Source organism: Phyllostomus discolor, chromosome 10 (assembly GCF_004126475.2).
Source record: "Phyllostomus discolor isolate MPI-MPIP mPhyDis1 chromosome 10, mPhyDis1.pri.v3, whole genome shotgun sequence".
Classification (NCBI taxonomy): Eukaryota; Metazoa; Chordata; class Mammalia; order Chiroptera; family Phyllostomidae; genus Phyllostomus; species Phyllostomus discolor.
The window spans coordinates 77,503,876-77,531,826 of record NC_040912.2 but is presented as its reverse complement, the minus strand read 5'-3'; the positions used below and the strand labels follow the sequence as shown (position 1 = coordinate 77,531,826).

The window sequence follows — 27,951 nt, the reverse complement described above, 5'->3', positions numbered from 1 at the left end:
GCATCACCTGAACTCTTAATTTCCTCCATGAACTGTCATTTTTCTCTTACTGATGACTCCCTTGTCCCATTCTCATGGTATCTTTTACCTAAAGGTCTCAAATGATATGAAATTTAAATAATCATCTGTAGCCTAAACAGAAAAAAATGCAGGTTCTGTCAGTAACTTACTATATAATCTGAGAAACAGTTCAAGAAACCATTCTGAACACTGACACTAAAAGTTCTGAATGCCAGACTGTTTTCACAAGGTGGATGGAAAAGAATGTGTTACTCATAGATAGGAAAAATAAAGATAAAAATATTTCTTACACAATAAAATCTAAAATCGGGAAGTTATATATATCTTTTCATATCATGGGACAAGGTACCCAAATGCTGAAAACTGCACTCTTTCACTTGAATACTCATACTGTAGAAACAATGGGCCATGCTATGTATCTCATCTATGCACCTAAGAAGCAGCCACTGACCATTTTCAAAAGAGGGAAGCGCCAGGGATTATGGACTACACAAAAGTGTTTATTCTTTTAAAAATTAGGGGAGAAAATGATTAATTAAATGTCTGCTACATATTCTATTAAATGTCTGCTATATATTATAACTTTTTACTCAAATCCACTTAAAAATAATCAGAAACATATATTTTGGGATTCTTTCAGATTGTAGGTCATGGAAAATTTATAGGTAAATGTAGTTAGGATACCTTGTGTAACTCATCATATACAAGCTGATGGGCAAATCTTGGACATGGTTCTTCCTCCTGAAGACTTTTAGTTGGATTATCCTTTGCAGCCTGATCATTTTTATAGACACAAGACCTGAAAGACATTGGTTTTAAGGCATACTATCCAGGAAAATCAGCAGTACACATAATGTTAATACAATTGTAGAGAGCAAATTAATCGCATGTCTGATTACCAACAAAACAATCATACATTTGTTTACACCAAATTTTAAAGTTCTGGTCAGTCTATAAAATAATCTGAGTTGTTAGAATTGAGTTCTCAAGTTCTTTTAATGTTCATCAAAACATTGCTTAAGAACAACCTACCTCATGTTATGAAACAAGACATGTATGAAGGCTCAAGTGGAAGGCTGAAAGAGGTAATATCCCATCTATTCACAATAAAAACCAGGCAGATTGTTTTCATTCTTACTGTAAATAAATGTCACGTTTAGAAAAAAATAAATTCCTTAGTTGCTGAGCACTGCCCTCCATTGCTGAAGGGAAGAAGTTCTCTGAAATGCCTCTGTTTTGCAGAATATTTGCTTATGCAACAATCACAGAATGTTAGGCGGGTGTTTCCCCAAACAGTAGCTACAGCAACAGTTCTGTGCGGTGCTCTGGGACAAAAAGGTCCTGACTTGAAAACGCTAAATAATAATGCCTCCTGTCCCCACCCCGCTATAGTCAATCTGTTTCACTTTATAAACCCTAAGAATTGGGAACAATTACAAAAAACATTGTTCTAAAGTTCACACACCTGTTTAGTAGCAAAATCTAGACTAAAATACAATTTTCTTGACTTCCAGACCAGGAACTATCTACAAATTGAACAATTCAAATATAAAATCCATTCACTGAATGCCAATGTATAGATACAGGCACTGATTTTGACTTTTTCCTCCAACACCGGCACTTAAATGTATGACATCAGAAATTAACACAAGCCTTCCAATTCTTTCTTCTTTTGAATAAACTAACAACCTCCAGTAAATGTTGCATTGGAATTGCAGCACAGACAAGAGCTCCTTACCAACTATTCCTCACAATGTCATAAATCCAGAATGAATTTCTGACATTCTCTTCTCTCTTTTCCTTATCTTTGCTGAGTCCAGATAGGACATGTATTTCATTCAGTTCTGGATCAATGGTTGCTCTCTGTGTGAATCCCGTCATTGGAACTATAAAATGAAAGAAAAAAATAAAATGACAATATTCGTATTAGATAACAGATTAGCGCTACTCTGTTAAAGATTAGTACATCTTTACCCTGCTCTGCAGTAGGGTAAGGCCACAGCATTTATTTCCCAACACACTACATAACTTTTATATTAAACAATAAACAGTTGTTTATCACTTTCTCCCCATTCTGGGCTATTAGCTCCACAAGGGCTATGGTTGTTTGGTTCACTATTTTGTTCCTAGTGTCTAAAACACAGCCTGGCATATGGTAGTTATCAACTATTTGTTGACAGAAATAATAAATGATAACTCCCAGAATGGAGCCAGAAAGAGGAGAGAGGTAGAAGGAAGTATGCAATGTAATCATTCTGATTGAGGAAAAGGGCAATACTTTAACTGATTTATTATCTGCGTCAGCTGTACTTTAATAATAGAGAGAAAATATTCAAATCTTGACTTGGAAAAACAAAAACGTGACAAAACTGGAACAGATTTGTTTAATAAGGTCAGAATCATTTAAAACACAGGGTCTGGCACAAATAACACCTTTTTTTAAATTATAAAATCTTTCATACAAAATCATAAGCACATAATCCTGTAACATAACAATATCACACTCAAGCACACCATGTGACATTTTAGGTGAAATGTTCAAATTAAAACTATGAATTATTACACTCTTATTCTTACCATACCAACCACTCAAGCAGGTGTTACTTCTGCTGGACCCTGTATTTGTCCATAAGGTACAATGAAGTACATTTTGGCATATAATATGCCCCAAATATGCTTTCCTGAGTGGATGGAACTCCCCAGAGCTAATAATGTTTGCTTTTTTTTTTAAAGGAATCCATTAAATGAATGATGATTGTTCTGCATTACCCAGAAATCTGTAAAACATTAATATGACAAATTCGAATTGTTCTCATCATTGTCGTTTGGAAATATTAGTTGAAATACAATTTTATGGCTTACAACATAATTGCTGTGTATCAAAAACAATGTCATTGTTTCAATGTTACATTTCTTATAGGTGAACAATTATTATATGCTCAAAAAGCTAAACAAACATCAAAGTAAAGAAAAATATTTCAACCAATCCAGGATACTATGGTAGTAGATGCTATCCATACCGATCTTTGTCTTCAACTACTTTAATTAAGATCAAATAATCCTATATTTATTTTTCCAAGTTTACCTTAAATTCATGTGTCCTTTTATATTCCTATTCAATAAATTTGTTTGAGGTATTTTAGAGACTATCAACATGTATACCACAGTAAATATATTTAAAAATTACACACAAAAAACACAATATATACTTCATATGTATCCACAGACAAGTATACATATTTATACATATCCACACATTGACTTAATCATCATAATAACATCAACCCTCGTACCACACTCCTTAGCAGTTATGTAAAGTCTGGTATTTTCTTATTAAGGCTTGGTAAAGTTTCAAAGATGCCAAAATTCTGACCTCTATTCCTAAGAAAATCTTGGAAGAAAGATAAAACTGTAAAGAAATGAAATCACTTTTTATTAGTGGTGGAAGTGGAGGACATAACTGCCTAAATTTATTGCACTTAAATTTCTCTGTCCCCTTCTGTCTTAACACTGAGCCTTTGAATTAAGAATTCTGTAACACAGGCTGGCAAACTACGGCTTGATCTGGCCTGCCCAGGGTCAGATGAGGCCTTGTCCATGCATTTACATGGTGTCTCTGGCTGTTTTCATCCTGTAATGGCAAGCTTGAGTAGCTGCAAGAGAACACTTCCACTGAGCTGTCAACACTTTCTTAATGGTATCCTTTGATGCACAAAGGTTTCTCATTTTGATAAAATCCAATTTATCTTTTTTCCCCTTTGGTCATTGTGCTCTAGTATTGATTTTGTGCTAGCCAGAGTTACAGTGACATAGTAACTCATCATAATATGCTAAGTGCCTACACCAAGACATTGTTCTTTAAAGGAAAAAATGAAAAATTGCAGCCAAGTGAATATATTAAACCACTAGGTTCAATATTGGTTCCACATTATCAAGTTATTTCACATCAATAAATCTTTCATCTTTACAAATGGTAATAAAATTCTATAGGGTGTAAAAGAAATAACTGTCTTGAGAGAATGCTTTGTTTTTAACAGCATTAGCATAAGAGCTCTTAAAATATTTTAATAATACTATTCACATTTATAAAGTAATCTCCCACTTAAAAGCATTCATTTGGGGTTACTTCCCTATAATACAGAAATCAGATCTGCGTGTTCAATAGGTTTTTGCGGTCTAGCCTAGGAATTTAAATACCAATAAGTACTGTAAACAAAAGGGAACAAAAGTAGAAAATCTTGTTCTACTCTAGACTTTCCCAATTAACTATGGGTGAGTTCATCAAGAAACTTTTTGGATCTCAGTTTTCTCATATAAAAATTGAAAGTAGTGCTACAAAAGTATTGGATCTCTTCAAAATTGAAATTTCTGTTGTTAAGACTCAGAAAGGTGACTGCAGTGACAGGATGACAATTTTCAGTAACATTAAACTGGTATTAGTGTGCAGCACAGATAGGCAAAGTGAGAGACTTGAGACAAATCAATTAGGAGGCTGTTATTATAATAGAATGAAAAGAAAGTATTACAGAAATATCAATAATCATTGTATTCACATATTATCATGAGCACAAGGGCTGATATTATAAGTATGAAAATCCCTGAATTGATATAACAGAGAAAAAGCTTGAAGCAGAAACTTGTAAAAAAGAAGAGTAAAATGTTTCATGAATTTTTTGGAGGTATCCAAATATATTACTCTAAGAATACTCAAAGGCAAAATCTCTGAAGGACAAAATTTCTATTAATCCTTACATTTGCAGACCCTTACAAATATAATTTTCACTGCATACAACAGACAATGAAAAATGTTTATGTGTCAAATGTTTGCATGTGAATAGAAAAAATATGAAGGAACACACACCAAATTATGAACAGTAGTTATGGGGAACAGGGGTTAGGATACTTTTACTTCCTATTAAATCAAATGAATTTGTCCAATATACATTGCTTTTATAGTTATAAGAAGGAAAAAAACCTCCAAAACAAAATACAGAAAAAAATATATCTGGATGGAAAGACTGGAGGCTTTTAATAATAAGTGAATAATTTTCACACATCCTCCCAAATTTCTCATGAATAAAATTTACATTAATATTTGGAATACTGTTATTTAGATGGAAAGGAAATCCAGGTTCCAAGACAGTTTTACAGGCATGCACAAAAAATGTTTGTAAACCATTTTGCTGGTATGACAGTTACCAGGTATCACTTTATAAGAGTTAAGGGTTCCTATAAATGCCAGCATGTTAATTCAAACTTACACTGAATGTACAATATCTATCTTAATGGTCTTTTACCTAAGCTTTACAATTTGCAATTAATACTTCCACTCCATTCCATATACAGTGACAGTTCAAAAAACATTTCAATAAAAATCTCAACAAAAATAAAGTTTTCTGTATCTACCTTCAAAAGTAATCTAGGTTTTGTAAGAAACTTTGAAAATGTCCATTTCTGTAATACTCTAAATCTAATTTTGGAAACCTCCTTTTTAAACTAGAGAGAAGAAAATCTATTTTTCATTTTAAAAAGATTTTACATTCTTACTGAAGAAAATTAAAATGTAAAAATTATATGCATATATATGTGTATATGTAAACATACACACACATAAAAGAACAATGTTCTAGCACTAGTAGGCATTTTAGACTTAAATTTTACTACTAACTGAAGCTGCCTATGAAATCGAACTGGGCCTTTTGGATACAAACAGCAAATCAACCACTAACTACATTACCCTCTTTGCCATTAACCCACTAAATTGGCAGAAAAGTTGGTCTAGTAAAAAAAAGAAAGAAAAGAAAAATACCACTAGAAAAGAACTGAAACCATGTCAACAAGAGGTAAGAAATTCTGAGGAATCTTGAAAGACAGAAAAAGCACAGCCAAGAAAAAGAGAGCCCAACTCACCAGAGATAAAGATGGAAAACTTCCAAAATAAGTCATCAAATACAAAAAGCAGGAGTAGACTGTGAAGAGGACTCCTGTGGAGAGCTTCTAATAAGGACATTGGGGCCTGAATAAGAATGAGAGCAGAGCTTAAAGTAACTCTTAATCCTCACAATAACATTAGGGGAGGCTGGGGGAGGACGCAAGGGAGCTTTGCTTTGAGGCCTGCTTATGTGTTCTCTAAGAAAGCCTGGTGGCTAATATGCACCATAAAATTATGCAAAACCCTTGGTCAGTGTCTTATTTAAGCGAGAAGCCTACTGTAAAAATAGACCTATACAATGCATAAGAAACCACTATCAATTACCTTTCTTAACTGATGTAGCTCTTTGTTCATAAATTTTAATGTTTAGACGTGAGAACGATATCAACAATGCAAAGACTGGGACCTAGATGAATAAACAGGAGATAATAAATCACAGAAAGGAACAGAATTTAGAAAAAAATAAAAAACTCATTATCCTTGTAGAAAGTCAAGAGAATATTACATGTATAAAACAAGAACAAGTTTCCATAAAAAGAAGCACAGAATATGAAAGATACTAAGAAAAAAACCTGATAGAAAAAAATCAAATGACAGCATGAAAACAAAACAGGCATAGTTAAACACAAAGTCAGCAGACTTAATACAAAACTGATAAATTACTAGACTTACATAGCAAAAACACATGGAAATTATGATAAAGAAGTTAAGGGACACAGAGAATAAGACACTGAAGTGAAAAATCTGTCTGAAAAGAACATCAGGAGAGGTGTGAAATAACGTAGAAGAAAAAAATTTTTTTAAATTTCCCTAACTGGAAACAAGTGGGTGTACTGTTTGAAAGAGACCTAGATGCTAAGCTTCTAGAGAGAGCAAAAGCAGGTTACATACAGAGGAATGAGGATGAAACTAACAATGAATGCTAGAATACAATGGAGAAATAACTTTAAAATTCTGAGGACTATGAAAAGTTATGGAACTAAAGTTCTATTTCCAGTTAAACTAGCAAGTCCAACAATGAAGCAAAATAAAGACTTTTTGGACCAGGAGAAATACAAAAGTTCATATCAATGACTGCATTGGAAAAAATTCTTTGAGGAGCTTTTTCAACAAAACAAACAGATTTCAAGAAAAAGGATAACATGAAGTATAAGAAACAGTGGCAGTGAGTGATATAGGCACAAGAAAAGGAAAAAAAGCTCAAAAGTAAAGAGCTGTTAGATCTTGAGCCTTGTATGATACCTTTTAGAATGAAAAAGCTTTAATAATACAGAGTATTTTCTTCCCTGTAAGTCCAATCACAATATCTGAATATATGTGGTGCCCCATCCCGCTTGCCCCACTGTTTTTATTGCTTAGAATTTTGGTCTTTGTGTTTTTTTTGGGCAACAAATTTTCTCAAGATAATTTTATCACCATTTATCACATATTTCTAACATCTAGATTTCTCACCAAGTTTTGCTTCCAAATATCTTCCCAATGTGGGTTTTCATATGGCAAACTTTCTAAGGCAAATTTATGAGAATATTTTATTTTATTCTCACATTTGAATGTTAGGAGGATATTAATTTCTTGGTTCAGAGTCATTTCCCTCAAGTATCTTTTAACTTAACTGATTTCTTCCATTCACTATTGTTACTGAGAGGGGAAGGGAGGGAGAAAGAGAAGGAGAAACATCCATGTGCAAGAGATTTGGTTTCTTCTTGCATGCCAACTGGGGACCTGGCCCACAACCCAGGCATGTATGTGTCCTGACTGGGGAACCAAACTGGTGACCCAAACTGGTGACCCCTCGTTCACAGGCCAGTGCTCAATCCACTGAGCCACACCAGCCAGGGTTGTCTTTGATATTCTTAATTTTACTTTAGTATGTCTAGGTATGTGTTTCCCCATATTTTTCCTATTTGGCAAACTACACTCACTTTCACCAATTTGAGCACTTCCATTCTTCTTGAATTCTAGGAAAGTTTCTTCCATTATTTCTTCAATTATTCCACCTTCTTAAATTTTAATTTTCCTCTCCTTCTGGAATTGCTGTTATGTTCACCCTTGTGCAACTCTTTTATATACCCTTCGGTTTTTTAAAAAAATTTCAATCTCTTTACCTTCTTTCCTATTTCTTCCTGGAAGAGTATTCATTCTAATCTTTCAAATAATTAATTAATTCACATCCATTCTATTTAGATGTGTTGCATTATTCATTTTAAATAAATTTTTCGTATCTAATATGTCCATTTGGTTCTATTTTTGTGCTATTTAGATCTTACTGATATTACTAATGTCTTCCCTTATATAATTAACTATATTGATCATGCTTGTTTTAAATTCTTGGTTAATCTATCGTAATAGATCATATATGTATGTTGTCGTACTAATTTCTTTTGAGATAGTCGTAGTCCTTAACTGTCTAGTTACATTGGTCTGTGAGGTAATGTTTTTCAGGGTATCAGCTATTTTTTCTGTTAAGAAAAAACATATTGGAGGGGCCAAAGGCCAGGCCTCAATGAGCATCAGCACCAGTGAGTTTAAGGAAAATGGAGGGAGAGCCACAGGGCAGTTGAGCCTGGGCATGAAGAACAAGTTGATCACTTCCACCATTTATTATCACTCCTCCGTGCAAAGGTTTCATAGCTTTAAACCCTTCAGGGGAGTAAAAGGCAGTCTCCCTAGAAGGGTGAGGGAAGGAAGAAATGAATTACTGAGCGTGGATGATCATGAGGCATGACAGTAAGGTAGGAAAATTCCTTGGAAAGTGGAATGGAGAAAGAGACACATAGTTAAATGGCCAAGCAATTTACAGCCTGATAATACATTTCAAGGTCTTACCTTCTCTAACCAAGAACACTTAGGAGCAAATGGTTTACAAATAGGTGCAGGTTTGCCTTAGTCTGACACCTATTCAGTGACATTCTTTGAAGGTGAAACTGACCAGAGAAGGACCAACACCTCTACAGGCTAATTGTGAGGCATCAGTGTATCAAAGGACTCACCCAGAAAGCTAATAGAAGTGCACGCTCCTTCTGGAGCATGCTGGCTCCTTTCCCTCTTCCTTCTTTCCTAAGGCTTCTACCTCTGCTTTCTTTCCCTTAAGCTCTAAGGGTTCCCAGGGGACTTGCAGCCAGAAAAGCATCAGGCAGTGGCAGCTTGTCCTAGGCTAACCCCCTGACATTACCTCCGTAACTTGTTTCCTGAGTCCACACAACCCAGCTGGCTTAATTCTCCTGACTGCAACTCTCTACAGGGCCAAGGCAGCCTTGCTTGGGTCCAACTCTTCCACATGTTTCCAAAGGACCAAGGCAGCTCCACCCAGACTCACTCCTGTTGCTATGATCTTGCCTCTTCTATCTTAAGCCCTTCCTGTGTTTCATTGTCCCCAGCTTTAATAAACATACTCTCCAAATCACCTGAACTCACGTTGTGAAATCTTTCCTGCATGAAGTCAAGAACCCACTCATTCTCGACCATGCTGGGGCAGACCCACCTCAGTCCTGCTCCCTTTCTGGTGACAGTCAGTCCACATCTATTTTCATCAATTCCTAGCTCCAGCAGAGCTTGTGTACTGTCATGAAGTTTTCTTTGGTTCTGGCACTAGTGATTAGGGATTACTGCTGCTAGTTTCCACGATGAAGGAACAAGAACTGAGTCAAGCTAATTTAGGGGAGAATGAGCCTTCTGTCTTATTTACAGGATTCCTGAAAGCCAGTGGCCTCTCCTTATTTTCCCAGGGTTGATTTTGGGGAAGAGAATCAGCAACCTGTGTTAGTCTGCTATTTTGGCAGAAATACTTTTCATTCTGTAGTACTTTATTTTGTTTAATTCTGCTTTATGCACATTGCATTACTCCTATACTAACTTCATAAAAATAAATGCTGGTTGGCTCTGGCCAGGTGGCTCAGCTGGTTGGGGCAATGTACCACACACCAAAAGACTGCAGGTTCCATTTCCAGGTAGTGCACACACCTAGGGTGAGGGTTTGGTCCCCAGTTGGGGTGCTTACAGGAGGCAACCGATGGATGTTTCTCCCTCTCTTTTCTCTTCCCCCCTTCTCCCTCTCCCACTCCCTTCCTGTTACTCTAAAATCAATAAACATAGCCTGGAGTGAGGATTAAAATAACACTGACTGAACAAAAATGGCATTATCAAAAACTAAAAAGACCTAAAGATTAAAACCAAGAAAGGAGCTTTTATTCTTACATGTTGCAAGAACTAATACATCTTCAGTACTAATTTACTTTCCAAGTAGAAAGCAAGACTATCTTTTCAATTTAATAGTTTCTAATGGGTAGTAGCAGAGGGAAGGGAAAAGGATAGGAGATTTACAACATATAATATTTTAAAAGCTTTTAGATTCAACTGCCAAAAAGCTTGACTGAATGCCAGGAATGTTAACCAGTCTTTATAAAATGACTCACAAGGAAAAATTAATCAAACAGATCAGTAAATAAGATCATATGTTAATCATGAACACACTTTGAAAGGACACTTGTCTGAGAAAACAGAGAGTATGAATTATACAACAAACAACTATTACTGCCAACCTATTTTTAGTTTTTCCAGGAAATTACAGTAATACTCCTTCAACTCTCCTATTTTTTTCTTTAGTACCTTTAAAACTTGACATAGGACAGCTAAAGGGGAAATCAAATTACATATTTGATTTGACAGTCTAAATTACATTTAAAAATTTTTTTCTTTGGTTTACCCAATAGGGGGAGATTTATCAGAATTTCTAATATAAGGAAACCCTATATGAAGCATAAAAAGTTAACAGAAATATTTTTAAGTCATTTTAATTCCCAAGGAAGATACTTTATTGGATTAATTCATGAATTAATTGGAACTCTATTTTTGTCTCATGATCTAATGTACACATTTATTATTAACTAGTTAAAACACATGAAAAAAATTTTGGAACTGTCACAGAAATACAAGATTTAATGAAAGCAGCTTTCTAATAATTTCTATTTGTTAGGACATTTTCAGCTTTAACTAAAAGAAAACCAGGATAACAGTGAATTAATTAGCTCATATACAAAATTTTGCAAGAAAATTTTGCAAGTAGACAGTCCCAAAATTATTTCAATAATTCAATCAAATCATGGTGTTAGGTTAATATTCCTACAATTCTCTAGCCTTCCTCTCACTTTTGAAAGCCACCAATAACACCTCTAGGCATCACTTCCTTAGTGAGATTATTTTTTTCAAATGTCTTCCTGAAGATTTTCCTTATAGCTCATTGGTGAGAACTGTGTCACATGGGAGGTAGGGAAAGTAAAATAATCTGGCAAAGGAGCAATGACTGCTTGAGACTACTAATCATGATTCATACCCTGGGCAACTTGCCATTACATAAATCATGATTTGGTTAAGAAAGGCCAATGGTGACTTCTGGCCAAGATGAAGGCTTAGGTAGATATGCCTTGCCTCCTCACACAACAAAAAGAATGATAACGACTAATCTAAAAAACAAAAACCTGCCAGAAAATCAAACTGTATGGAAGTCCAACAACCAAGGAGTTAAAGAAGAAACATTTATCCACACTGGTAGGAGAGAGAGAGACAGGCAGCCAGAGTGGAGAGGACATGTGGTAAGGTGGCAGCTGGCAGACCCGGAGGTCCCACATTCACATGAAGATAAAAACTGGGGAGAGAACAATCCCAGCCCAGGAGAGACTGCACAACCCAGGGTTCCAGTGCTGGGACATAAAGCCTTATAACCTCTAGTGTAAAAACCTGTGCCGGTTGAGGCAGCAAAAGAAATTGCCAGTCTCTCAGGAAAGTCCATTTAAGGGGCCCACTTGAACATACACAAGCCCAGCCACTTAGGGAAACAATATCAGGGCAGCAACGGGAAGGGCACCAGTTGCTTGTAGGAAGCAGGGTAAGTGACTGAAAGCTGGACAAGAGCCAAGCAAGCGGCACTGTTCCCTCCCTGACTCCTCCTCCACATATGCCACAATGAAGAGAAGCAGGTTGCCCCACCCTGGCGGGGCGAATATCTAAGACCCCACACCTTACTAAGTAAACAAATGCACAGAGACAAAAGAAATATGGCCCAAATGCAGGAACAGATCAAAACTCCAAAAATAGAACTAAAAAGATGAGGAGCTAGCCAACCTATCAGAAGCAGAGTTCAAAATATTGGTAATCAGGATGCTCACAGAAATGATTGAGTACAGCCACAAAATAAAGGAAGAAGTGAAGACTATACAAAGTGAAATAAAGAAAAATATACAAGGAATCAACAGTGAAGGGAAGGAACCAGGACTCGAATCAACGATCTGGAACAAAAGGAAGAAATAAACATTCAACCAGAACAGAAAGAAGAAACAAGAATTCAAAAAAATGAAGAGAAGCTTAGGAACCTCCAGGACAACTATAAATGTATCAACATCCGAATCAGAAGGGTGCTGGAAGGAAAAGAAGAAGAGCAAGAAATGGAAAACTTCTTGGAAAAAATAATAAAAGAAAACTTCCCTAACATGGCAAAGAAAATAGACAGACAAGCACAGGAAACTCAGAGAGTCCCAAAGAAGTTGGACCCAAAGAGGGCCACACCAAGACACATCATAATTAAAATGCCAATGTTTAAAGATAAGGAGGGATTCTGAAAAGCAGCAAGAGAAAAGGAGACAGTTACTTACAAAGGAGTTCCCATAAGACTGTCAGCTGATTTCTCAAAAGAAACCTTGTAGGAAGAAGGGGCTGGAAAGAAGTATTCGAAATCATGAAAGGCAAGAACCTACATCCAAGATTACTCTACCCAGCAAAGCTATCATTTAGAATGGAAGGGCAGATAAAGTGCTTCTCAGATAAGGTCAAGTTAAAGGAGTTCACCATCACCAAGCCCTTATTATATGAAATATTAAAGGGACTTATCTAAGAAACTGAAGAAGATCAAAACTATGAACAGTAGAATGACAACAAACTCACAACTATCAACAACTGAACCTAAAAAACAAAAACAAAAACTAAGCAAACAACTAGAACAGGAACAGAATCACAGAAATGGAGATCACAGGGAGGGTTATCAGCAGAGAAGGGGAGGGGAGAGAATGGGTGGAAAAGGTACAGAGAATAAGAAGCATAAATGGTAGGTACAAAATAGACAGGAGGAGGTTAAGAATAATATGGGAAATGGAGAAGCCAAAGAACTTATATGTACGACCCATGGACATAAACTAAGGGGGGGTTGCTGGAGGGAATGGGGGTACAGGGCAGATGGGGGCCAAAGGGAGAAAAAATTGGGACAACTGTAATAGTATAATCAATAAAGTATACTTAAAAAGAAGAAAAATCAATGGCAACTAACAGTGTGTCACATTCTTATCTTCTAAATTTGGAACATTTTAAATGTTAAGGGAGACCCTGTTAAGCTCTAGTAATAACTCTAGTTTAAAACTTTTATTATTTTACCTCAACTTGGTTTCTATCACTTATTGTTTATATCTTGTAAAATTCCAACTAGCTTTTGACCCTCAGCAATATAGTATTTACTAATCTATTTTGTATTAAGCTATAAAGAATTCAACTCACTGAATAGATTAACCTAATTTATTTAACTGGTTATTAACTAGTAAGCAATTACAGTTTTTTTGGAATAATTATTCTCACAAACAATATTGCAATAAATATCTCTGTGTAACTTATTTTTACAAACCTGTACAAGGATATGAGTAGGAAAAATTCCTGGAAAAAATGCTTAGCCAAAGAGTACAGGTGTTTTATTTTATTTTTCAAAGATTTTATTTACTTATTTTTAGGAAGAGGGCAAGGGAGGGAGAGAAACATTGATGTGCAAGAGGTACATCAGTCAGTTGTCTTTCATAGGCCCCTAACTGGGGACCTGGCCCACAACCCAGGCATGTGCCCTGACTGGGAATTGAACCAGTGACCTTTGGTTCGTAAGCCAGCACTCAATTCACTGAGCCACATCAGTCGAGGCTAGGTATTTTATTATTAATAGATAGTTACATTCAGTGAGTGACCTTTTAATTTGCATTTTTAAAATTATGAATGAAGCTGAGCATCTTTACATAGTAAACTTACCAGCTACCTGAATTACTTTTTCTTTGAACTATATTCATGTTATTTGCCATTGTTCTACCAAAGGATTATTTCTTTTTTGGTTTGTAAGAGCTCTTTGTTTATAGTAGGATATTAACCTTTGTTTTCATTACCAGTTTGTCATTTTTAATTTAATATATGTATTTTTCCATACTTTTTTAATTTGCAAAAACTCAAACTTAATCTCTTTCTTTATAATTTTGGGGTTTTGTGTCATATTTAAGAAAGGTCTTCTTCTAATCCTAAATTATTAAAAACAACTAGACTTATAATTTTATTTCTTAAGCATAAAATTCTAGTCTACCCAGCATGTTTTGTGATAAACATCAGAGACCCAGATTTTATTTTATTTTTTTACCAACTCTAAGTGACATCTTAATGTTATTTATTGCATAATCCATTTTTCTTCTCTGAGTGGCAATACCACTTCATCATATACTAAATTCTCATATGTATTTGGGGATATTTTTATACTACCTGTTCTGTTCCATTCCATTAATCTGTATGAAACTGTAGCTCTAAAAACATAAATTGTAGTGTTAATACTACTTTTATTACCTTGCATTTTCAAAACTGTCTTTAGTGTTCTTGCATGTTTGATGTTTGTTTTAAGGTGAACTTTAATTCATATTTACTATCAAATGAGAAGTTTGATGAGCTTGTAACTAGGAAAAACACTCCTGGGGAGAATAAAACGGGGAAATTATGGAAAGTTATTATTTCCAATAATGTTGAGAGAAAAAAAAGAACAAAATCCAGTTTAATTACAATAATGGCATACCAAATATAAAAGATACTAAATCGAAAGCGATGAAGCCAAGTTACACTGAAAACCAGCACTACCATTTCCTAATTCAGTTAACTAATCTATGTAAATGACAGCAAATCATTAGCCTTATAATCTTCTCTGTACTGATGAATTATACTTATTTAGTTAGTTGGTAGAAGTCTTTAAAAGGGTCAAACACATTAAAACTTTATATGTTTAAAAAACACAATGTCAATAAGCACAATAAAAGCACATTCCTAGGGCTGAAAAGAAAATCAGTAAGATTTTTGCTTTTAAGGTTCATGAAAATATGTTTATAGATAAATCAGATCTTGCAGACATTAACATAGCACTTGTGTTAGTTTCACAGCCTGATAACAGCAGAAGGGAATGAAATTTGACTGTCAAAATTTTGGATCTAGATGAGGTGTTAAAATCAACTAGTCCAATCCCCTCATTTTCGGATGAATAATCAGGTCCAGAGAAGTTATAAAATTTTGCCAACGTTGCAGAGGGATGAGTGGCAGACCCAGATGAAGGGACCAAGTCTTCTGATTCTCAGTTCACTATTCTTTCAATTATACCAATCTGCCACTATGGTTAGAAAAGAGTGGAATAAACAGTGGCAGATGTGGGAAAATAAAGTCAACCGAATTTAGGGAACAAAACACGTAAACACAGAACTGCTACAGAACAGGGACTAGGTTGTAAGAGCTCCATAACACCAATGCTTCACTTAGCACCTGGCAAATGATGAAGGTGTTTGTTACCTTGAATTTAATACAGATATGAAAAAGTAATCCTATTATAATAGACTGAGTTTCTACAGCAAACCATAAAGCTCTGGTGGTATGACAGACTATCTTCTAAACATAATTTTCAATCAGTTTTAAATACAGAGCTTACATATGGAGAGTCTGCTAAACCCCTTGTGTTCATAGACTTATTGCCAAAAGTTATTCAGAAATAAATGCAAATTTTAGATATGCTGAATTTTGATGTTAATTATGTATGTGTTAGACACAATACTAATAAATCCTTTCTTTCTAAGCAGCTGCCAATACACTCATTTAAATTATAATTTTCTTCTGATGGGAGCATACAATTGTTACACTCTGGTTAAAAAATAAGAGTTGAGGTTTCTTCAGATCTTGAGATAACCAATTTAAATAATTATAAAGAACAACCATTTTATAGTATCTGACAAAATAAAAAATTCTAACAAGAAGCAGCAATTTTAGAATTAGATATATCATCTCTAATTGGTGATCTCAATAGTTCAAACAAATTTATTCAATGATTGCAAACAATTCAATTTGAAATTCACATCATAAATGCAGTTTTAATCAAATAACCCACATAATCAGTAATTATATATTAAGTCCATCTTAAATTACAGTAATTAACTATAGTAAAAAAAAGCTTTAGAAGAACAGCTAATAAATAGAATGTTTAAAAAGAATGTTTACAGAGCATCCACATAATGGAATGAAATCAGCGTTCCTAAGAATATTAAATAATGTGGAAATTTAAATAGTACCCTGCCTTGTCCTTAAGAGAACTTTTCATGTTCTTACAAAATTAGTAAGATAAAATTAAATTTCAATGGACTTTTAAAAATCAGGTAAAAGTAATTCTATGGGAGGACAAAACACTATACCAGTGATTTTCAGCTGGTGTGCAAGAATTTTTAAAACATGCAATACTTGACTATTTAGTTGGGGCACTGACTTCTTTTCCCTTAGATTGTCAAATTCAAAAAATGACAACAGCCAACACAATAATAGGCATCTGGTATGAATGAATCAAAATCAAACCTATTTTTCTTGTCAGATTGGCAAAAAATATTTTCTTGGTGTGCTGCAGAATGTTAGTAATTATGTGTGCCATGAGATGAAAATGCTGAAAATCATTGCATCACGCCACAGTTCTCTGACATGAGGTTTTCTGAACTATCTAACTAAATCCAGTGAAAGATTTTTTAGATCTACAGTACTGAAAAGACTGAATGCTCCTTAAGAAATCTTAAATAAAGCCTATGTATTTCAGCTGAGCTTTTCACAGGTTTTGAAAAGCCCAGTCAAGATTATACTGTAAGATGAATACCTTAGAATTTTGTTAACAATTGAAGTTAGAACCATATGCTTTAATTCTTAACCTGGGCTTGAGGAGTTAAGAGTATTTCAGGAGACAAGGAGCAATAGGCTACGAGCTGAAAGAAGAGCACAAATTAGCTGCATTTTGGAGGTGGGGGAGAAGAACAGCATGGGCAAAAAACCAAAGGCAAGAAAAAGTATGCTATCTATAAAGAATTAATATTCAGTGTTTGTGAAACAAAGTATTGGTGGCAAGGTATGGGTGGATATCAAGAATGGGGCTGGAACTCAATAAACTGGGGCATATCATTAAGGAATCTGTAAATCAGGCTGAGTTTAGACTTTATCCTGAGGACAAAAAAAACACAAAACAAAGGCTTTTTTAAGCAAGGAAGGAAAAACATCAGGTTTATCTTTTTAGAAGAGATTTTATTAATGAGTAGTAATCAAAAGGCAAGGTTGTCAGCCTACTTTTTTCTCCCTGTGAGCAACTTACCAGGCCCATAAAAACAGAGCCCTTAGAGTTGTATCCCTTGTGCTTAGCTTATTACCTGGCACCTAGTAGGCAATTAAAATTTATCTGCTGAATAAATGTTAAAGCACATGGTTCTGCACTTAACTGGTAGCACAGAACAACTGTATTCTGCTTGCAGGGTGAAGAATGAGTTGGGGAGAGGGGTAGGACGCGGAAGGCTAGAAACAGAGGCCAAACAGGTGATGATAGCCTAAACTAGAGAGTAGCAATGAGAACAGAGAGAAGGTGGAGGTAAAACTGGCAACTTGATTACTGGATAGATCAGCGGAACTCCAAGTAGTACTTGACATGCTCTTGTGAAAACTGAGGTACCCAACATTAATACCAGTTCAAACTAGAGGGTCAATCCACCTCTGTCCTGACATGAGCAGGGACATTATTAGTCTTGAAATACAATTTTGGTCACTTATAGACATGCAAGCTAAGGCTGAGACATTAAGTAATTTACCCAAGGGTATTTTGGCTAAGCACTGAGACAGGCTCTGGAGAGCTAGAACAATGGTTCTCAATCTACATATCAGAAACTCCTGGAATGAGGGGCAGGGTGACCGACAGAAAGGGAAAGGGGAACATGGGGAGGGAAGAAGAAAAGAAAAGGGAAAATGGGAAGGAAGACAGGCAAAGGAGCGAGAGGGATGAGGTGGGAGGGAGAGAGGGAAGGAAAGGAAGAAGGAAGAGAAGGGAAGGGAGGAAAAGGAGGGAAAGGAGATGGAAAAAATAAAAATGAAAAGAAAATAATTTCAGTTTCACTATAATACACCAACAGAGCCACTAAGTTTCCACAATTCCAAGTATAACTGGAATAGTTTTAGTTGGGAAAATTTTCCAAGTACAGTAATTCTAACCAAGATACCCAACTCTCCCATAAAAATCTTCAGTTAAGGCACCCATTATACATATAGCCTTTAGACAACTCAATTTATAGGCATATTGTCAAAATTAACCATTTGGAAAATGTGTATCCAGACAGAAGAGTGGTATTTTCAAAACTTAGATAAAGACCCTGTCATTAAGCCTTTCAACAGTATCCTATTTTATTTAGGGGGAAAAAAACTTTTTGTATTTGTAAAACCTTTTGTATTTGTATTTTGTATTTGTAAAATGAATAATCAGACTCAACTAATTTCTTCAACCTCATTTCATACCAACTTTGCCCAATATCAGTTTGCACCAGTCCCAAATGTTTCTGGAACATGCTAAGTTCTTTCCTGCTTTGGGACCTTTGTATTTGCTCTTCACTCAGTTCTTACTATGGTTCTTCCTAACTCTCTTTTTGTCTTAACTCTTAAAGATCACCCCCTCAGAAATGGTTTTCCAACCTACTCCATCTAAACAGGACCTCCCATGTTACTCATTATCGCAGTGCCCAATTTTTTTCTTCACAGTATACAGAAGGCCAACTTCAAGCCTCTCTCCACTAGAACGTGAGTCCTTTTTGAGAAGTGATCTTCTAAGATCCATACTTGGCATATAGAAGGCACTGAAATGTGTTGAGAGGGAGGAATGGAGAGAGTCAAACTTAGATGCTAGTAGGTGATCAACAAATATTAATGAATGAAATTTGTTTGCATTGTGGGATAACACATCATAAATCAATGAAAAGAACACAGAGTAAAACTGGTGATTTTGATTCTACAAAAGTTGATTATACCAGTAATTTAGAAAATGAATCCACCTGCCTTTACTACTAATACCCCTAGTCAATGATAATAAAATTATGATGGAAAAATGACAATTTAATGAAAAACTTAAAGATAGCACAATATAAAATTGTGCTAATTTTTATACATAAGTTTAAAAAGAGTAGAAGGAACTTCCACATCAAAACTTAACAGATTATATCTGGATGGTTTGATACATTTTCTTTTTTGTCTCTATATTTTCCAAAGTCTCTACAATGAGAATATTGCTTTTATAATAAAAAAAATTGAAAAACAACAACAAAAAATATTTATCACACTTTGCTGGCTCTAAATCTAGCCATAACCATGAAGCATTACAATAACCATTTTTTTAAACCTTCAAATGATAGTCATTAAATCTTATGACAGTGAATTTTTTAAAATTAATTATCTGCCCTTTTTTCTCTTAATTTTGGGAGGTAGCTCAGAATGGTGAGGGGGAACCATTCAAACCATCATTGTATTCAAACTTCTAAATTCCAGCTTTTTTTTCTGGTTATGTAATGCTGAGTATGTTATGTCACTGAATTCAATTTTTCTCATCTGGTAAATGAGAATACCACCACCAGTCAGAGATATTTATAAACCACCAGGCTTAGTGACTGGCATATGGCAAGATCTAAATAAAGAGCAGCTACTATAATCCATCAGAATAGTATCGCCTAGCTAGGTTAGGAGAACTCTGAGATTCCATGATCACCCTTGTTCCACTGCACTCCTAGACCAGCACTGAGCCAGTATGTAGCAGTTTTCAACATACTTTGTCAAATCAATTACTATCTTCATTACCTTTTTCAGGTACAGCTACATTAGAATTGTAGGGAAGTATTACATCTCTCCTCCTATTTATTTTAATGGAAAGTTAGAATAACTCTTAAAAGCTAGAGGAAATTGAAAATTAAATCAAATACACCTATACTATCCCATGGTAGCAGAAAATAAATGAGTAAACAAGTAAGACAGACAATTTTAGATAGAATAAGTAACACCATTAATCATTTCTTATTATATTTCCTTCCACATTTCTAAATAATATATTTAAGCTGCTTCTTTAGACATCACCTACTGACTCCCTGTTTCAGCAGATGAAGATTTTTACTACACTGACACCATCTTCTTATTCCTCTCACCCGATCCTCCCACTGAATTTTATCCCAATATTTGGTTACACTGTAGTTTCTGCTTTATAATTAGAGAAATACTGCTCACTGTAGAACTAAGAAATGTATTGTATGTCTCCTTTTGTATAATTTTTTTTCTTTTCCTATTATGTTCTTATCCTCAATCTTTTATATTGGATGTTATTAACCTATTGGCAATTTTTTTATTGCAAATGTTCAAACACACCTATTGAGTCTACTTTTATTATTATTTTTTAAATATTTTATTTATTTATTTTTAGACAGAGGGGAAGGGAGGGAGAAAGAGAGGGAGAGAAACATCCATGTGTGGTTGCCACTTGCACGTCCCCTGCTTGGGACCTGGCCCCGCAACTCAGGCGTGTGCCCTGAGTGGGAATCAAACCAGTGACCCTTTGGTTCACAAGTCGGCACTCAATCCACTGAGCCACACCAGCCAGGGCTATTGAGTCTACTTTTATCTGGAAACCTCACTTTGGTGAGGAAGAGTGCTCTTCTTTCCTATGTCCTCCTGCTCCAATCTGAACTAGATGCTTATTCGGTTTGCTGTGTAGCTACCAGCTTCAGATGTCCTTTCACTGCTTCCCAGAGTTAGATGGTCTTCTTCCCAGCTCTTATGTTTTCTTTTTAATTACTTTTTACTCCCTTTTGTTAGTGTGTATGATGTACTAATTGCCTAAGGAAGAGTGAATAAAAGATCTATCATATTTTTAATCTTGTATGGCAGATAACTATTGATTGCCTGATCTACTAGCCACTGCCAAACCCCCTTCCCAGGTGTACCATGGAAAAGCTAAATAGTTGCTTTACCAAACTCCCTTGAAGAGAGGTTTCACAGGTTTTGTCAACAAAATATAAGATTTCTGGGCAAGTTTTGTTTTCCTTCCTTTTTTCCTATCTGAGAAAAAGGCATGATGTTTGAGATACACCAGCCATTTGCCACCATGAGGCTACCACTGTGTTAAGGATGCAAAACAGAAAAATTAGAAAGAACCTGGGGGCCTTCGTGGCATTGCTTGAGTCACTTCATCAGTGCCAGATTATCTACCTCTGGACTACTTATTCTATGAGAGAAAAGACTCTCTATTTGTTTAAGCCATGGTTCTCTAGGTTTTCTATTACTTGAGGCACATTCTACTGATAAACCATATGTATCTGAAAATAGTATTTCTTCTCTCCTGCTTCACTGGTGTTTTGGCTAAAGATAGAATTCTAGGTTGATAATAATTTTGCCTCAGAATTTTAAGACCTTATTCTCTCTTATCTTATAACTTCCAATGTTGCTAAGAATTTTTACATCATTCTAAGTCCTTTTCCTTTGAATGTGACCTCATTTTACCCTAGAGGCTTTTAAGATACTCTCCTTACGCCTGATAGGTGAAATTCCACAATGCACACTGACGTGACCTCAGAGTGAGAAGGTTCTTGTTTCTGTTTTTCTGAATCTGATGTACTAACTTCTACAGAGGTCCATGTATAAATCGGAGCCAATGTTATTCAATTTGGGGAAATTTTCTAGTATCCTCCATTTGCTTTGTTCTCTATAGCTATAGAAACATTGGACCTCTTGGATTGATTTTCTAAGATCCCTATATTCTCCAATTTCCATCTCTGTCCATTTTTCGGATTTTTTTACAATTCTTCTACTCTTTTATTCTAGCAAAATTTATTTTCCAAAAGCTCTTTGTTAGTCTCTGATCTTTCACTGCATCCTATTATAGTTTTATGGATGCAGTATCCTTTTTTCTAAGAAAATTGGTCCTGATCCTGTATTCTTCAGACTATAAGACACCCCCGCCCCCCAATTTGGGAGGAAAATGCAGCAGTAACCCCGCTCCAACTGTCCTGCCCGCCACCTGAGAGCCAGGTAAGCTACATTCTGACTATAAGACGCACCTTTATTTTCCTCCCAAATTTGGGGGGGTGTGGGGGGGTGTCTTATAGTCTGAAAAATACGGTGCTTGTGTTCAGTGCATTACTTCAGATTTCTGTTTTCAGGTTTGCTTTGTTTTCATGTCTCTCTTTCCTGGTGAAGGCCCTGATACGAAAGATACTTATCTGACAGTTTATTAAGAGCTACAAAATAAAACATTAATTGCCAGTATGTGTACCATGGGCAACACTACAGGGGGACTGGGCTGTGAAAGTAGTCATTGTGCTGGGGGCTCGGCAACAAGATTTGGCATTTTACTGAGAGTGGGGCAGGGGGTTCCAAAATAACAGTATCTGGAAATCTTTTCTCTGAGGTCATACATTTCCTCCAGAGAAGGGGATTCTAGTCTTTCCTAGGAGACATATGCCTGGCATTATGGGAACAGGGACATGGTTAGAAACGCCACTATTCAGCTGATAGGTTTAATTGTCCTATTTTCTACCCTATCCCCTATGCCTCCACCGAACCTGTCATTCCATTTTCCCCTGGAAAATAAAGTGCTAGTAGGAAGTATGGGAGAAGGGGCCTGAGGGCAAACTACTTCACGTGTACTTTTTTTTTTTACCTCCAGCACTATCTTTTGTTAAAAAAACGAGCTTTCCCTCCTAAATACAGTGATTAGAATTAAAAAATCTGTTTTTATAAATAATAGCTAAAAGGAAAAGCAAGATGGTCTAATTTCTTAACCTATTGCTCGAGTTAGGCATTTTAAACTTTAACCGAATACCATTCTTCTGTGTATGTCACAGGTAAAGTGATTACCATGTAGGGTAATTATGTATATCATCCAAAATAGGATACTTTTGAGAGTGAATGGGGTAGTATTAGTAATTATGCCAGGGCAATATGCATAAAACTGGGACTATCTCAGGCAAAGCAGTCACTGTATTACTAGGAGAATAACTTCCTGGATGCTGAGCTTATCAACTTAAAAGGCATTACCAATTACATGTCCCCCCTCAGAACAAAGACATATCTATTATACTAGTGCATAATATGTCTCTATATTAAAAAGAGAAGATGGAAAGTATTAGCAAATATAGAATAAAATAGTTTTTAGGACATTAATTCTTGCAAAGCCTCCTGCCCAAATAGGCACACAAATAATTCTTTTAAAAATTCACATATTGTCTTTCTGCTCCAAGGGAGTAATGATAATTCATATATTTTAAACAGATAAAACTGGATAATTTAGCTCACAGAGTTTTCCTCATCTTAGTCAGAATTACTTCAATTAAAGAAATGGGGAAAGAGTGAAGAATGGTTAGAATGCAAAGAAAATGGGCTGCAATCTTCTACCTTATAAAGTAATTAAGACCTGAGAGAAATCACTAAATCCCTTTACCCATTCCAGAGTCTTTCTTGGTGCCATCTGATATTATGTCTACGTGATCAGAGTCCACGTCGTAACTAAAGAAATCATTCAAATAGGTCTTCGATCGCTGGCCACCAAATACATATAAGCAACGATTTTTCTGAAAAATAAGAAAAAAGGGAGCAAAGGACAGAGAAAGTAATCACTTCCATGAAAAATTCAGAATGATCTTTTAAAAGTATAAGCCTCTATAAAAGTAACTTTATGACAGATCCCATGCAATGCAGTACTATGATGGTACAAAGAGAAATGCAGCTTTCTCTTTGAACCTAAAGGTTCTAAAGGCAAAGGTTCTAATTGCAAAGAGGTGATCTCCAGAATATCCTATTAAAGTAAAAAGTCAAGGTGCAGAATAATGTATACAGGGTGGTGCCTTTGTATGAGAAAGGAGAAAAAGTAATATGTAAGTGTATGTTTCTTTCTCCAAAAAAACCCAAAGAGAACTAATAAAACACAGTTACCTACTGGAGAAGTGACAGATCAGGAAGACAGGGATAAACACCTGATCTTTTGTAAAGACCCCAGACTTACAGTTTTGTCTTTAGAATAAGGTATATATTTTAATTTAACTAGAAGACAAATAACTAAAAAAAAATATATCTGAAATTTGAATAAAAGAATAAACATATTGGTATATAAAGACATGACCATACAGAGATCATCACACAGAGAAGTAATATTTCCAGTGATTCTAATTCATGTTTTGACTACCCTTTCCTAGTGGGCTATATCCTAAATAGAAAAATAATAAGAAATAATTTTAAACAGCATTCAGTGATTTTGTTGTTAGTTTTGCTATTCTGTAAAGTATAAGACAGATCAAGCAATGTAATAATGACATTAGGAAGGAGGATTTTAAACTTATAAGATACACAAATACAAAATCAAAGATATTAAATTTAAAAATTATAATCTTTAATTTTAACTAGATATATCATTATAAACTCATGATTTAACTTATCTCTACCTAAAAAAAGATTCATATGTGTGAATCCCATGCACTTATACACGTGCATGGGTATACTGTGAAGGGGGGAATGCCTAATGGGCAAAGACAGAGAAAAATATGGGTATCAAAAAGAATAATGACACCACTATATTAAACATATCAAATATATAAAAGTCAATGAGTTCATAATAATACTTTAAAAAATCCACTGATTAACTTTAGAGCCTTAACTCATCAATATGAAAAAGTGATAAAGGAAAAGAATCAAACATTCTTATAACCTATCCTGTGTGTTTACTTATCAGGGTAGCCATATAGTTAATAGGAGTGAGTTTTTTATAATACAATCACAGTCAATAAATGCAGAAGAAATGACACAATTAGGAAAATCACCATTTGACAAATCCTAATAAAATCTAGGCAATGACTATCAATGACTGCTAGAGCCATTAGGTAAAAAGTTGACAGGAAACTTTATAGTTAATAAATAGGCTGATAATACCTGAATTCAATGAACAACTTTAACATCAGTAAAAGTATGACCACATTAAATGCCTCTTGATATTTTTCAATCAGAACACCTCAGTATTCTTACACTTCTCCTTTTGTACTCCCTGCTCCCCCCAGTAGGAAGAGTGAATCCAAAATCAAGTACTGATTTATCAGGGTGATCAAGATATACAAATATCTAAACACTGGGTTGTGTACCTGAAACTAATATAATGCATGTCAACTGTAACTGAGAAATTCTTTAAAAAAAATTTATTTTGCCTTTAGAACCTTTAGCTCTGATTTTAACTACCAGCTGACATGAAATATAGATAGAAGATCATATTTTATGAGGGTAAAATCCTCCAAATCAAGAATACAGGAAATTCTAAGGCATGCATGATTAAATTTTGTTAACAAATGCGGTGAGTACCATTGTGAATTAAAAGAAATTTAAGAGACATTACAACCAAATGTAATAAAGACATTTTTAAGAAAAGATTTTATTTATTGTTAAAGAGATGGAAAAGGAGGGAGAAAGAGGGGGAGAGAAATATCAGTGTGTGGTTGCCTCTTTCACACCCCCTCATGGGGACATGGCCCTGCAACCCAGGCGTGTGCCCTGACATGGCCTGCAACCTAGGCATGAATTGAACCGGCAATCATTTGATTTGCAGGCCGGCACTCAATTCACTGAGCCACAGCAGCCAGGGCATAATACAGACTGCTTTTGAATAAACCAACTATGAATAAACTTGAAAAAACCAACTATGAAAGATATTTTTCAGTATTTCAGAAAAATTCCATGTATTAAAAGATATTAAGAAATTGCTTTTATTTTGGTTAGGTCTTATAATGGTATTACAATGATGAGTTTTAAAAGTCCTTTGCTATTAGTGACATACAGTATTTACAGGTGTAAAAATAGTGTTTGGGATTTGCTTTAATATACCCCACCAGCACAAGAAAATTTAAGAATAAACTTAAAATTCAAAGAAACATCAAAAAATAAATGAAATACAAGTGGGGTAAATACATGAAAAATAAACAGTAGAATACTGGTAACAGCTGAAACTGATGAGTACTTTTCTCCCAGGAATTTATTATACTTTTATTATACAGGAATTTATTATACTTTTCTCCCTACTTTGGTATGTTTAAAATATTCCGTAATATGTTTTTCAAATTACGTCCACAGAAAGGAGTCCAAGTTTTCACTGTAACATCTGAAAAGGTTAATGCAATGTCTATATGCTGGTTTTGCTGATAAATTTTAATTTCATTCTATAAAGTCAATTCTTAATTAATTATGTGCATTTAATGAAGAAGAGCAGAGTGGAAAATAAGAACAGATGAGAAAATTTATCTTCTAGTTACTAAGAGAAATAAATACATAGAAATAGCTACAATATCTATATAAGCAGTGAAGTTGGTCACTTCACTGCTAAAAATGCCTAGATTAGTATCCAAATGATAACTATTTTGGAATTACTAAGTTGATGGGAAATACTTTCAATTAGCTAACAGATCACTGTTAAAGAGTTTTATTTTTGTCTATCATTACTAACACTGATTGTTTATTTCTAATAAAAAGTTTTGATCTCTTACTGAGGAATTAATTTCACCACTTCTTTTCCTACTGAGATATATAAGACAAAATAACGTAACACAATGTAGAGAATATTCTTACCGAGTGAAAGAGCATGCAGTGTCCTATCCGAGACTGGATATCCTCAGGCCCAGCATTACAGGAGTCCTCTCGAAGAAGCTTCCAGGTCTGACATTGACAGTTGAAAGCAAACAACCCACTGAATTGTGGTTCACTGGCTCTGCTGTCGTCTACGCTGCCATTACACGTCAAAATTCTACCACCAAAGGTGTAGATCATATGTTTTTTCGGAGTCCATACACATCTATCAGAACAAGACAACAGATTGAATAGTTTTAAGCTGTTCCTGTCATATGTGCTAAAGTGAAAACAATGTGAATGGTTTTAGATTCTTTTAAAAGAACAAAAAACAAAAACAAAAACAAAAAAACTGAACTTTGTCTTATTAAGTACCACCACTGATTATCATATGCACTTATTGCAATGCTGCTCAGCACCTGGCAGGCGTATTTCTAAATACCTTTTCACATTTCTGTCTTTCCCACTGAGAATAAAATATGTTGGGTTAAAGAGATTTATGCTTTCTTGAAATTAGTAATTTTTACCAAATCAACCAAATACATGAGGTGCTGACTTTCAAACCTAAGAGTAAATACAGATCATACTCTACGGGTAAACAATGATCACATATTCCTTTTAATCCTCCTTATAAAAACTTTCTATTCTAGGCAAGCATCTTATTTATCTTGCTACTATTTATAAGAGAGCAGATATGTGAATGAGTGATGCAACTAAGTTCACCTCCCTGCATTTATTTTACAAAACTCTTCAAATTATGTTACAAAAGAGTACATCAAACAAAAAAACATTTAAAGCAATCAGTCTCCAGACTGACATCTATGGTGTGATGAACCTTGTCTTCTTTTAACACAATACTATAAATTTAATTTTCTTTGAGGTATGTTATGTAACTCATGTTCAAAAGCCAACCTTAATTCTTTATTCTTTCAACTCAAGATTATAGTTTTCACAAAAAATATCAGGAAAAAGTCATTTGTCAAAAGATAATAAATAAGAATTAAATTTATTTCAAGGAATATGTATGTCCAGATTGGAAATTGACAATGAATACAAGTGGCATTTACATTTAAAGAAAAAAACTGTATACACAAAACATTATTTTGCTACAGCATAAATACTAGTCATTGTATGTTCAATTCTCTCCTCCCATCGAATTACTTCTGCTATTTATTTTTGTATTGTTTTTAATAAAAAGCTTTTTAAACAATCACAAACCTTGGTTTTTATATAAACACTGAAAAGATTTTAACCAATGACACCCCAGTAAATTCCAA

At 34.8% G+C, this 27,951-nt stretch overlaps 1 protein-coding gene across 1 annotated transcript in view; it reads right to left on the bottom strand.

Annotated features, from left to right (window-relative positions):
* MKLN1 (muskelin 1) overlaps positions 1–27,951 on the bottom strand; it is a 188,616-nt gene that overhangs the window by 28,716 nt on the left and 131,949 nt on the right. The window contains exons 12-14 of the mRNA XM_028525434.2: positions 23,520–23,649; positions 1,760–1,907; positions 706–820 (exon numbers count right to left, since the gene is read on the bottom strand). Coding sequence (XP_028381235.1) covers positions 706–820; positions 1,760–1,907; positions 23,520–23,649 — 393 coding nt within the window. The remainder of the gene's footprint in view (positions 1–705; positions 821–1,759; positions 1,908–23,519; positions 23,650–27,951) is intronic.